Source organism: Teleopsis dalmanni, chromosome X (genome assembly GCF_002237135.1).
Source record: "Teleopsis dalmanni isolate 2A chromosome X, ASM223713v2, whole genome shotgun sequence".
Classification (NCBI taxonomy): domain Eukaryota; kingdom Metazoa; phylum Arthropoda; class Insecta; order Diptera; family Diopsidae; genus Teleopsis; species Teleopsis dalmanni.
The window spans coordinates 48,043,783-48,058,182 of NC_051848.1; the positions used below are offsets into that span (position 1 = coordinate 48,043,783).

General features: G+C 28.8%; 2 protein-coding genes across 9 annotated transcripts in view; one reads left to right on the top strand and one right to left on the bottom strand.

Moving 5' to 3' along the window:
* LOC119689858 (sodium/hydrogen exchanger 6) overlaps window positions 1–9,979 on the bottom strand; it is a 31,880-nt gene extending 21,901 nt beyond the window's left edge. For 3 of the 8 annotated variants that reach the window (XM_038104788.1, XM_038104784.1, XM_038104789.1), the window contains exon 1: window positions 9,082–9,952. In XM_038104788.1, coding sequence (XP_037960716.1) covers window positions 9,082–9,544 — 463 coding nt within the window. In that variant the 5' untranslated portion in view covers window positions 9,545–9,952. The other 5 variants (XM_038104785.1, XM_038104786.1, XM_038104787.1 and 2 more) reach the window with 3 other exon arrangements.
* Window positions 9,980–12,088: 2,109 nt separating this feature from the next.
* LOC119689860 (FGFR1 oncogene partner 2 homolog) lies at window positions 12,089–13,809 on the top strand. Its single transcript, XM_038104791.1, has one exon. It carries the CDS (start codon window positions 12,341–12,343, stop codon window positions 13,340–13,342), a length of 1,002 nt encoding a protein of 333 aa, XP_037960719.1. The 5' UTR covers window positions 12,089–12,340; the 3' UTR covers window positions 13,343–13,809.
* The last annotated feature ends 591 nt before the right edge of the window (window positions 13,810–14,400 follow it).

Genomic DNA, 14,400 nt, shown 5'->3' on the forward strand with positions numbered 1-14,400 from the left:
CGTATAAAAATTTTTATTTTAAAAAATACAATATAATAAAAAAAAATTTTAATAATAAAATAAAAATTAATCAAATAAACTAAAAATTAAGCAAGTAATTATTAGCACTCCAAAATGCAAGTTAAAATTTTCCATACAATCAAATCTGTCAAATTCTGCATTATTCTGCAGAACTTGAGGGCGAAAAGTAATGATCCATAATCTGTATTTTGCAGCATTGATGTTTCAGTGGTTGAATCCAGAATCGATTTTGTGAATATTTAAATACATACAAAATACAGTTTTCGTATTTTATATAACCAAGTTTAAGCATCATTAATTTAAACTCCCCAGTGAGCTATATTATAAATGGGTATACATACGACCATGTTTAAAGTCAATAACCCAATCCCATATAGTGCCAAATGTTGATGCCGATGTAATATGAACATTATCCACTTCGACTTTAATTTCTATTGACATTTCTTCCATTCTGTAAAAAATATAAAAATCGTTCACTTTAATCATGTAGAGCAGCGTTGGATACGGGTGTCTATCAAAAGGACCAAACAACAACATCAACAACATCAACAATTAACTCAAAATATATTTGTACATTCCAATTTTGCAAAATTGGTGTATCAAAGCAAATGAAACTAAGTCACCAAAAACAAATTTTACGATAAGAAGAGATATAATACATGTTTACCAGTAAAAATTCTCGGTATCTATTTCTATATACTCGTATCTTATATGGTGCTATATTACAAACATATACAAATCCACATAGTATATTGACATAGTATATACTAGTGAGTTCTACAGTGTCTAGTCACATCTGACCAACAAGCTGTTTTCATCGTATATTTTAAATAAATGAATCAAAATATTTTAGAGAATGTAATTGAGTATGGACCACTAGTTCTCAAATCAAAAGGTTTAGTACTCTGCTATAGTTTTCTTGACTCATTTATAATAAGCATATTTGTGTTTCCTGAGATTTTTTCGTCAATTTTTTTAGTTCAGGTAATATAGTAGGTACATTGAGTGTACCGTATAGATCGTTGTTTCTTATGTATTAAAGAGGGTACAGTAGTAGATTAGACAACATTTTTTTTTGAAAACACTGTAAGATTTCTAAACGTATTTTTTTGCTGAACCCTTAAGGTACCGCTCTTTATAGTACATTCAATTTATTTTCAATATTTTGTTATATTGTCGCTTACGTAGCCGCAGGAGGAAAACGCGGTAGAGGACGTCCGCATCTTCGGTGGAAGAAGGACCAAGTGAATAACGATTTGGGGGCACACGGTACTACCAACTAACAACAGCAAACAACTTATCAGGCTGACTGACGGAGGCTAATCGGCGTAGCCAAGGACAACTCACGTCTGTAATGGCCAAGTAAATAAGTTTATTATCAATTGTATAGAAACGAATTTTCAACTATAAGTCGTTTAAGGCTTTGCAGTTTACTTTCTAAGGCGCCTTTTCATACCTTAGTGTGCTCCTTTCATTCAAATTTAGAGTGCAGGTTCGTCATTCCAAGATATTTGCTTGCCATATACAACACTAATCGATAGACATGATATTCTCTAAGAAATGACGACTGTTGTCGCTGTACAGTTTACTAATCTATTAAAAGCACTTAGGAATTGTAGTGTGTTTTCACTTCAGTAATTTACTAAGAATTGCAGTGTCATCTGCATTTGTGATTATAATTGCAATCCTACGGGACGGTGTTTTAAAAGTGTTCAGTAAACAGGTTATGTTAGATATATTCATTATTCACAATCGAATTAAGGCAATGAATGTATATAAAACTCTTTCCGTGTGTTTGCTTTTGCAGTATATAGTAAAATAAATTGATTTTTACTACTTAAACAAATATCTAACATTCATCGACTAACAGTTTGTCTTATATGATTTCTGTATATGACTATTGTTGTGTTACTAAAATCAATTTTAATTAACATATATTTTTAATATACAAACGGCTAAATGTATTTAATTATAGTCCATGAGACAGCACCAAATTGATGAGTTTTGAGATAACGTTCATTAGCAAGTAGCCACTAATTGAGAATTGATGGGTTGTTTTTTTTTTTAAATTTCTCTTTTATGGCGACTCAGCCATTTTTATGCTATAATACTAAAACCACTTATCTTTTATTTGCTTGTTTTTTTTTTTTTGTTTTTAAGATGACAAATATTTCTTATCATTTTTGTTATTAAATTATAAAGCGAAAACATTAGCAAATTTTAAAAATTTGCAGTCACAATCGTAAACATGAAAACACTAAAATTTAAATCAAAATGATAAAGAACAGTTGTTTACACAAATAATGGAACCACTGCTTACTGGAACCATGCTTATAAGAACATGAATCACTAGTGTGATCGATTTGGACCTAATAGACACATTAACCAATAGCCTCGATACGATGATTTATTAATATATAAAAAATGCAATTGGTTTGCTTATTCGAAACTTTAAAAGCCAACTTTTCCAACCATAATTAATTGTAAATTATTATTTTATTTAAGTTCTTATTTTCATAAAATCAATATTCATTTCGTATTTAAATGCCGGCAGTTAACAACTTATGGTATTGCATTGGAAACGAAGTGAAGAAGAATTATTGGTCCGCATCGCATTAATAAGACAACGACTATACTTTTTCATATATTACGATAAGATTGAACACTGATTTACTTTTTTGATTTTTAAATGGTGGTCAGTTAATTTGGGCTTCAAATCTGCAATCCGTTTTCTCCCAGAAATCCGGGTCACGGACAATAACCAACTTGAAAAGTTTTTATTTTAAAAGATATACGAATTTCATATCTACAGTAAACTTGTTTTGAAAAATATATAAACATTTTCCCTCTAATTTCCCAATTTTTGACGCTTGTGTAATTAATTGCATGAAGGTAGGCGAAAAAAAAACAAAATTAATTATTGAATTTTTATTAATTGTTTTAAATTTTATTCTTAAAAATTTTTAATGTCTGAATATACTTATACCCCACCAATAATTTCGCCAATTGTTTGAAAATGTTCGAACATCGTATGTTGTTCGAGCATTTGTTTGAACGTATTTCTGTAAAACAAACTGAATATTAAAGAAAATATAGATCAAAACATGACGACATTAGGCGCATCTGCGAGGTACCGGATATAATTAAATAGAATAGAATGGAAAATCATCGCCTGGTTAAGATTGCAATGGTAGAGAAACCAATAGTCGCGGGATAACCCGATCGACCGACGAAGAGATGGCGTGAATGCTGGACGTCTGGCTCTACAGAAACATAATAATTTGATATGTAATAATATTACATTTATAATTGTACATAAACATATACAATTCAATTGTTGTAACAAAACAGGACTTAATCTTATAATAAAGAAGAAGAAGAACAAAACAATTTTACATTTTTAAATATTCAAATTGTTTGATTCAAATCTTTGAACTCGATCTATCTAAACATATGAAGCACCAAAATTGACTACATTTTTGTTAGGTTAGGTTAGTTTATGCCGGCGATTTAAAGAATCCACTTACGCCTATTGGCCTATTGTATTATCATATAATGAAAGCTTAGAGATTTAAAAATCACTTTGAACCTTTGGCAAAGCTTAAAATGGTTTCTAGTGGAAAGTCTTGAAGTTGGTCAAGATTCTCAAAAAAAAAAAGTCCCTAAAATAGTTTAACGGTGTTTCGCATGCGCTGGACAATCCCAAACAGATATGAGGTACTTTCATCGTTCTCTCCACAATAGCGATAGAAATTATTAAAAGGCAGATTCAATCTTTTAGCATGATGTTCTAATCAACTGTGTCCCATGGTCAAACCTTCCATAAGATTGATATCTCTACGGGGTATATCAATGAGAGTACTGGGTTTCTTCTTAACAGAACATGTTTAACTTGATGTTAAACATATATATACGCATACAGATGCCTATATATCGTCAAGTCTTCCTATATTTTATTAAAAAGTTCAAAACAGCAAGAATTTAACAAAAATTAGCCTGATATCAACAATATACCCGAGTGATTTGAGTGATAGCTGTAACACCTTGTATAACTACCTTGTCTGCTTGGCAATCGCCGAAAATATCTCTATGACCGGGAATTCAAAGTAGAAAAACATTAAACTATGTCGACACCTCGTTCAGAGATTTGTAGCACTCAAAAATCGTACTGGATGTAAACTGGCAGATTGACTATGTAATAATATATATAAGTATATATTCTGATTAACTAATAATTAGATTTATTTAATCCTTCAGAGAAAACTCCTCTGCCTACGGACTACCTATTTAGAGCCCTTTTCTAATGAGGGACCACCCGACAGCCATACGTCTCTAGATGGGAACTCGAAAAGTGCCAAACTTTCACAATTTTGATTGCTAATATGAATATCATTTTACCGGTTTGTAAAATTGTACTTGCTTTTGTATAGCCACCTATATTATTTTGCACTTGTTTTGTATGTACTTTGTTGACATTTTTGCATATATGAACATATTGAAATTGAACAAACAGTTGTGTTAGAAAAAAATAATATTTTTATAATATAATTAGAAATGGGTTACGTGTATTTGAAAAAACAACGTTAAAATGTATTTCTAAAATGTATTCGAGAGTAAACAATTTTTAGAATATATATTTATGTATACATAAATATTTGATTTGTGTTTCATCATGTGAGTCCTATTAATAAAAGTTACATCAATTTCATTTTTGTAGATATGTTATATATTTACATTTCATATAGTTTATATATAAAATGGTTGTTATTTTAAAAAAAATATTTTTATTTACAATAATGCTGCAATTTTATAATTCATAACAATAAAATAATGAAATGTATATTAACCACAAAATTGAAACCATGTAGATAACAAAGTGCATTAAACCTATCAGCTGGATGTGCATTAAATCATTTAACACATCCAGATGAAGGGTCTGTGCTGAACTCAGCTTAATTTATACAGAACAACAACACCACAGGAAAAGAAACAGACCAGACTAAAAATGAATACTCGTAATATTTGAGTCATTTTTAAAAAATATACGAAAACATTGTTCCAATATGCTGAGGTGGCACAAATGCTATTTTAATTTTTTAAAATAATATTGTTAAATGAATGCATATAAACGTGAAAAAATTCTAAAATTAACACGTCCTAATACAAAAATATGTTCTAATGTGGGGCCAAATTGTCGAATGGAAGTTCCAAATCGAAATTTTCATTGATGTATCGGACGAAATCGATGCATCAACTTAGTTTAACTTAAAAAATTAAAGATATATAAGAGATTTTAAAATGTATTTACTTTGGGAGGTGATTACTATAAAAATACGATGGTCACTATTTAAGGCCTTGGCTACACTGATTGTTGTCAGGTGACGTTTCCATACAAAAGTTTAACATTATTAAACTTAATCTACTTTTGACTTCTTGTCAAAAGAGCGTCATTTGTGTTATTTACAATGATTTGTAAATTGAGTGTTCGCGATAAAATGGAATTAGAGCGAAAAAATTTTTATTACAGCTTCGACGTGGATTATCAAGACAAGGCATCGATCAACTTACTGCCACATTTGGCGATGAACCTTCATTCTTTATCACTGTAAAACGCTGGTACAACGATTTTAATCGTGACCGCATTTCACTCACTGACGAAATTCGAAAAGGTCGTTGTTGTGCTAGAAAACATTGATGCTGTACAAAAACTGATACTCATAATGCAATATAGTCCTGCAATATAGTGTGAGATTAAATGATCAAAGCATTAGTTTAATCAGCATATATAAAATATTGCACAATCATTTTGACGTAAAAAAGTTTTTCGTTCTCGATGGATCCCCCATCATTGATCATTTGACAAAATCTCAAAAAGATGCTCGTGTCGATTGGTACACACAGCACATAAATGCTTAAGAAGTCTAATGTCAGTGCTTTAAAAGACGTATATACTCGTATGTGTATGAGCCGGAACGTAAACAGCAGTTGACTGTATGTGTGCCAAATCCAACAAAAGTTTTTTGTGCTCGCACCACTTCGAAAGAAATAGTCGCATGTTTTTTCACGAAAACTAGTCATGTGGCAACTACGAGTATACCATTATAGGAACATTAAACGGTCCATTCCAAATGATACGAGAATACAACCATTTGTTTACCGAAGCTCAACCATTCAGTGAAATACGTAAAACAAACAAACGCCGTGGGATCACTCTCTACCTTCATCGACTATCTGAACATACATTGTAATTTGATTATCATGTTAATCATGATTATATTAAATTATATTACGATTCAATTCTATATTCAGCTTTCAAAACTCTTATAAAATCTTCTTGATTTGAACTTGTTTTGAATAACTTGAAATGACAGCTAAAATTACAATCAACTCTCGTGCGAAACCGTGGAAAATATAGATTTGTCGATTTCTGAATTACACAAATAATTGTCTGCTTTCGATGTGATTCATAATCAAGTCGAAAAAGCCCAGCAAAATTTAAATTGGTTAAAAAGTACAAAAAAAATATTTCTATAAACGAAAATAATTAAAATTCGATATTTTGTTCTTGTTTTTGTTTTTGTTTTTTCCTTCAACAATATAATTTTATTTTTTTTATTTTTAAATATTTATATATTATTATGGAAGAAGCCATTCAAAACGTTTGTTTGAGTCTCTATTTAAAATGCAACTGGGTAGTTGCGGTTTCAATGCAAATTTTTATGTTTTTTGTATGAATGTACTAAATCGGCTCCCCTCTCATAATTATTTCTTAGAAACCATTATATTATATTAAGCTATAAGTCGACTTTCTTGCTTCAAAGAAATATTTATTTATTTAAGGTAGAGTTGAAGATAAATGTAATATATCTATAAGATCTATATACACATATATGCACATACAAAATTATCTAGTACTAATTAAATAAATAAAAGCCATATAAAATTTAAATCGTTTATATTTAGAAATAAATTGTCATCATGTTGTAGAACATGAATTTTTTTTACTTTTTAAACATTTTGTTAGGCTAAATAAAATTAAATTGAGTACAGTTGATTCTATATTTTCGATTAAATATTTAGTAAAATAAAAATTACGGTTATTAAAAAAAATAGAAGACCGTGACTTCAGATATTTATTTACGCGCAGTCACTAATTTAATTTAATTTAAGAGCTTGTTTCGATATAAAATAATAAAACAATCAACCAAATATGAATAAATAAACACTAATAAAAAAAAAGCAAAACAAAGCTAAATTAGAAATTCTTTTTATCAAAAAGTTATTTTTAAATTATTTAAGTATATTATTTGTTACTAAGGTAATATTCTACCCCTTACCGCTACAAAGATACACATATTAATATACAGATACACTCGTAAATCTATTTATAAAAGCATACAAATGCAATAGCAGTAATGAAATTGATGTGCAAACCTATTCAAATCTATCGAGTATATTGCGTTTTTATGAAAATTGTTATGCACTCAAAAATGCTTGCATTTCATTGCCAATGATTATGTTAAAATAACGAGAAAATGATGAAACTACAGAACTAACAGAACAACTCAACAATATACCATAAATCTGAATTGAGCAAGTAAAGCAAGAAACACAGCTCTGGCCTTCAGAAGAAATAGGTTTATAGGAAAACACATTTTTGATAGTTTATCAGATTGTTCATTGGTAAGACGAAAGACCTATTAAATAATCTAAATTCGACGAGATAGTTAGAGTCTATCTTTTTCTATTTTAAGATTTTTTGTGAGGAATGTGGTGTAGCTAAATCACTAATTGTGGTCAGTGGGACGGTATTTACGGACCGTCACTGCAACCAACTAATCAACCAAACTAAAAAGCAAAAGTTGAAAGTCGTATTTCGACTTTGTAAAATTAATTTTAGTATTTATTTAATAAATATTTAATAAACGCAAGGAACTGTAAAGCAGATAGCACGAAAGGAATAACTAGACAAATACATTCGTGATCAAGACGAAGAGACCTAATCACTTCTATGAAGCGGATCCAAAGATCGATTGGACTAAGGTTTGTGTGCGCGTTCGAGCAATAGGTGATGCACTTAATTTTGGTTAAGTGAAAAATGTAAATTTCATCAGAGATATTTTTATATATGTTATGTTCATCGCTTATATTTAGAGGCATTCACTAAGAAAACACAACATAACAATGGTCATAGAAATCTGGTGTTGATATATTATTACCGTTTTAATTGTCTCATTTATACTTCAATGCATGTTGAAGGAGTTTCTCGTACGTAATATTTACGTCATTCTTGACCTTTCCTTATATAGCTGATTACGTTCTAATTAACTCAACCTCTCACTACTTCATATAGGTTAAAATATTTCGTCGAAGACAAACATTTTATTGATTAATGTATTTTTTACGATAAGAAATGAGTGCAATGCAGATTCAATAAAATAGTTAGGATATTAATTGTAATTAATATTAATTACAATTATATATTACAAATATAACTAAAACGTCAGAAGCCCAGAATTAAGACGTGCAGATTATATTTCCAGATCTATGCTTAATAATTGTTAACTTAGGTGATTAAAAGCTTTATTTTTCCCTGAATTGGGAAAATTTAATTAAACCTGAAAACACATTGAATATGTAAATCCATTTGGTCTAAGTTATTTATTAATAAATTTTTTTAACATAACGTCAGGCTATAAAAACAAATGTGTTTAGCTGCGTTCGGGAGCCATTGCTGTAATTATTGCAGACATATGTATAGTCAGTGAATAATGTTGTTAGTAATAGGTAACTGCATTGTACCATATTGTTGATGAATTAGAGAATTTTTTTCCGCACCCAGTCCTAAACGTTTGGGATTACTGTGAACAAAACATTCGAGATTCGATAAAAAATGTAATGCATTCATTACTTCCTTACATAACAATATAAATTAATTATAATTATTTATTAATTATTTGTTATTTTGTATACACTGTAAGTTTAATATTCAATGGAAATGATTATATTTGCATATCAAATGTAATATATAATGCTTTACAGTTTCACTGACTGACTCACCATAAATCACAGCCAAGCCAGTCTCATGAAGCCAGGAGACGCGATGATGTTTAAACAACCAAATGGTTAACACCGTTAACGTAAGCAAAAACGTATACACCAGCAAATTAAGGCTATCAATTCTGTGTGTTAATGTGGCTTTGGCATCAAGCGCTATATCTGTAGCAGTGGCTTCACATTGTCTGCTACCAATGCATATCAATAGTACGGCACAGTACAGCAAAGTACTGTAATTGTTTTTATTTTTACTATAAAGTTTGTTTTTCAGCAAACATTTCCTGTTAGACGTATTTCCAAAGGTATTATTTTTTGATTGCCCTGACCTTTGATGCATATTTATCACTGTTAAGTTAGCAACGACATCATCTGTAGGCTTAACGCTGTTTGATATGACACTTAACCTGTTAATTGTACTGTATTCCTTGCTGCCATTCAGTCTGTGCGTTAACTGTTCCTTTACCATTTTCTACCATTAATAGTTAGTAAATATTTGATATCCTCTTTAATTTTAACTTTTAGCTTTAATCGATTTATAATTTTTTCTTTGTAAGATTATGACGTATCAGCAGTGGGTTGTGCAAGAGCCAATATTTTCTTTTATACGCACTTTGAGGATGTAGAACGTTTGGGTTTCCCTTGTCAAAATCCTTCGTTTTAGTAGTCTCTTTCACAATTCAATATTATTTCTAAGTTTTTAATAAATATAAATTTGTATTAATCATTTCAAATATTAGTTATGGTAATTTGAACAGTTGTGTGTTATAAAAATTCTTATTATATCTAAGAATTTCTTAATTTTATATCTTGCAGTTCTCATTTAAAACTATTTTTAACACAAACCGACCGCAACCATACGCTCACTCGTACTTTATAATACTCACTTCCAAAGAAATTGAAAACAAACAAGAAGTAATAACAAAAACAATGAGCGAGATATACATAAAAGCTAAAAATTTCGTTGAATTATTACCATATTGCCAATTTCAAAAAATAAAAAAATTTATTTCACAGAAAATGACACAAAAATCAATTTATACATTGAACATTTAATATTGAAATATTGAATAACAAATATACATTTTGCAATTTGTATACAGATAGCATTTAATTTACACTCTTAATTCACTTAAAATTTTCATTTGTGTCATATTGTTTTATTATTGGTGAAGGAAAACTTTATAATGACAGCAGTGTGAAAATTGGTACACAATCTGTTAAACTTGCATTACGTGGTTACTCTCACCATGAATCAAGCTATGTCAATCAAACAATTATATTTTTAATTTGTGAGATATGTCATTAAGGACAATAGTTTTTAAAAAATTTTTAAAATAAAATACACTACATTTACGCGAGTTTTAAAATCTCTTTTAAAATTGATTTTAATACAAGTTTTTAGAGCATTTACGCACAAAAATTAAAAGTACTTTTAAGGTAGCTGTCAATCGATCAGCTGTTATACAACGTTTACGTTGTGAGATTAAAACTAGATTAAAGCAATAATCTAGATTTTTTTGTTTACTCACAGATTTCCTATACAAAATTTAATCTCCTATTAGTCGAGATTAATTTCTCTTTAGTAATGGTGATTATTTTTCTGTGCAACTCTGCAAATAGTTAATATCTTAGATTTTTTTACGATATAAGAAGAATTGGAAAAGAAATGTCAAAATCTATTCAAAACAAATAATGAAAATTGAGTAAATTGAGTAAATGAGTAAATTTTTAATAAATTTGTTTAATAAGAATTAGTTTTGCGCATAATTATAACTAAAATTTGTTAAATTATTGTTACAAAACTAATTATTAAATTTATATTTCAACTGTTTTGTGCAAAATTGTAATTAAATGCTTTATTTATAGAAATTTATCAAACACACGAATTAAAACGCAACAAGAGAAACGCCATTGGGATCTTCCAGATACTACTGCGTTTACCTGCAGGGATTACCTAATGATATTTGTCTTTTAGCTAATGCATAAAAGAAAGTTTCATCATATGTTATTCAAAAGGCTTTTCAAACCTGAAAATAACGGGCAGTGAAATGATGACGACAACATTCCGTTACATCGAATAATATTTTTATAATATTATATTATTATCGTATGTACTTAACACATGCATACAGTGGGCTATTAAAAATTCCATATCTCTTACAAAAATTTTAATACTTAAAGATTTAAAACTTAAAGCAATACCAATGAATCTTAATTGTAATAAAAAGCAAGCTGAAATAACAAGTAATAATCATAAATTATGTTATTACACATAAAAATAGGAATACATATTATTTTCTAATAAACTTTGTGTTAATGTAGTTTTATTTAATTTAAAAATTTTGGATGCACTAAATAAATTGAGCTCTATTATTGCAATAACATCAATTATTGCAACATCCTCGAATTCTACTAGTTGCAATCTTCAAAGTTGTAATGTATATTAACTTCATATATTTTATCGCAATGCACAATTTTTGCTCTTTCTTATATTTAAATAGACAAAGTTTAGTATTTATAGCGTTTTCAAAAATTTACAATATACTAAAAACTACTGCATCCTCAAAATTTCATAGGAAAATTAATGTTACTAAGGCCGCGTGCGAGTTCGAGTAAATTGAAATAAAGAAAATTGAAATTTTGTAGGAATTTTTTGCACTGTACTTATGTAAATATTTATTTATTTATTATTTTTAGTTAAAAGTTTTCAAATTTATATTTTTATTAAACATCTTATAAAATTTTCACAATGGTAACACCTAATTCACGTAATTTTTGTCTAATTTACCCTACTCGAAATTCTGATAAATACCAACATTTGTTGCCATACCAACATAATCTACTATTTCCCTCAATTTCCCAACAATTTACTAGAATTCGCTCACAACCTGAGACAATAACTTTTAGCTTAAAGTAGAGTTATCATTTTTGTAATGTGTTCTTTGGTAAAAAATGAACTGAATGAAAATGAATTGTTATGGTAACTCTTTTGTATGGTTGTCAAACTCTGAAACTAGGGCGACGTCAAACGTCAAATAATTCCAATTCCAAGTGATTGAAGATTCCAATAAATATAAATTTTCAGTGTATTGTTTCATATATTAACTTCGTTTACTTTCATTAACCAAAAAGGTTTCTATTTGAGAGAAGATTTCAGTGTGCAGTAAAGTTCTCTATTTTTGAATAAGTTTCTGGGATTGTTAAATATATAATTAGGACGTGAAAAAAAATCATAACATTTTTAAATTTAAGTAAATCGAGGATGTCTAATATATCAGTTGGGACAATTCTTTGGGATGCGCAACGGATGTCTAATCGTGTAAAGGATTTGGATGCGTTAGGAAGTGCCTTATTAGTTGAAGCAGAGGGTAATAATAGACTTGTTGACAATTTGCGTCATTATCAAGGAGATATCGAATCACTAAATCGTATATCAAACAACAAGTCGAACGCAGATATGGTAAATCGAATACATCAACAGAATGCAAACAGTTCTGAAATACTTAAAGAAAATCGTGAACTAAAGGTTTGCATTGAAGATTATGAACGCGCAATGGAATTAATAATGCAAAAATATCGTGAACATACCGCAAATAAAGTATTAGAAAACAAAATTAATTTTAAAGAAGTATATAACGAACGTTTATGGAGTATAATTTATGAGCAAAGAGAAAAAATTAACGAAATGGCTGCTGTTATGCATCGCGCAGCTTATTCAGATGACGAATCTGTTAATAATGATTTACAAATAATGTCTCGATTACGTTTAGAGAACCAAACGTTGCGTGAACTTTTGCAAATTTCAACGCAATATGGAACTGCTAGTAATCCAATACGCTTCAACGAACATTTACTTCAGGAAAAAGGTGTGCAAACAGAATCTGTGGACGGTGGTGATTCCGCGGATGAGTTATCCTTATCGACAGCGTCTGCTGAAAACACAAATAATAATTCTGTTATTCAAGTCAGCATAAACACACCTAACAATATTAATCCTGTTTTAACTGCCAACGTTGCTATACATGCCACAGTTACAGATAACGCCCAGCAACAATTAGCTGATTCAGCAGAGAACAATAATGGACCACCATTTAAAAATAATAGAGTTACTTCAGCTGCACCTGCCCAAATTAATGATAGCATTAGAACAATAACACCAGATACTCCGTCCGATATCTTAGTACCAACTGCAGTTAATACGACGAACGTGCTTTCCACTTGTGCTGATACAGTTAAAACAACAGCTAAAGCGAGCGCAACATGATAGAAAATAAAATTGTTTATTTTGAGGAAAACGGTTATATACTTTATTTCTTTTCTGAATATATCTAATAACAGAATGAGAATTTATTTAAATAAAATAATGCATTTAACGAAAAAGTATCACAAAATGTAAAAATAATATGACTATAATTCACTCACCACTAAAACATGAAAGCTAATGGAATTCGCCGTTATGCAAATTACTTCAATTTGGCATATAAGATAAATATGTATATCTAATCTTTTCACACATAACAAATTATTTAATAGACATATCTTTTTAATTGCATCCGAACATAATTAAGTTAACACAAAATTTACGTATAAAGTTAATTGCAAAAATTTATTTTATTTTTAAGTAGAGGAACAAAATGATGTAGTGTTATATGAATACAAATCAATTTTATTTAATTTCTTTAAATTTATCAAATTAAAATCTAATAAATAATAACAATAATAAAATTTATATTTCTTTAAAAAAAAAATAAATACTGTCACATAAATTAGTTGTAGTCATTTGCATTATATTAATTTAATTTTATTGTTTTCATACAATTTCAATGAATATTTTATTTTCATGGATTTATTTAAGAGAATATGTTAAACTTGAATTGTATTCAGCTAATCTGGATCTGGTAATAGTTGCCACAAACATTTTCTGTAGGGCATTTGTTGCAGGCACGAAAACTTATACCAAAACTAGACATTAATTTATAATATACATACATATATAACCGACTTAATACAATACAATATAAAGTTCTAAAATTTACTTATTATGTTTTTACATTATTTTAGGGTCTAGAACAATAGCAAATAAAAACATTTTTTTATTAATATAATTTAACTGAATTATTCTTAGTTTTCCGTCAAAATTCCGCAATATTAGGTGAAGAAAAATTATATGTAATATATTATAACAACAATAGGATATATAATAACATATAAATAATTGTAATCGAAATTACTCAAAAATTATTTCCCAAGTTTTAGTTTTTAATACATTCATTTCGGTTATTTTATATCGTATTTAAAAAATTTTTATATGTACATTGTGCA

Bases quoted from the DNA above. Each gene is read 5' to 3' on its own strand.
- LOC119689860 (XM_038104791.1), top strand. From the start codon at position 12,341: ATGTCTAATATATCAGTTGGGACAATTCTTTGGGATGCGCAACGGATG.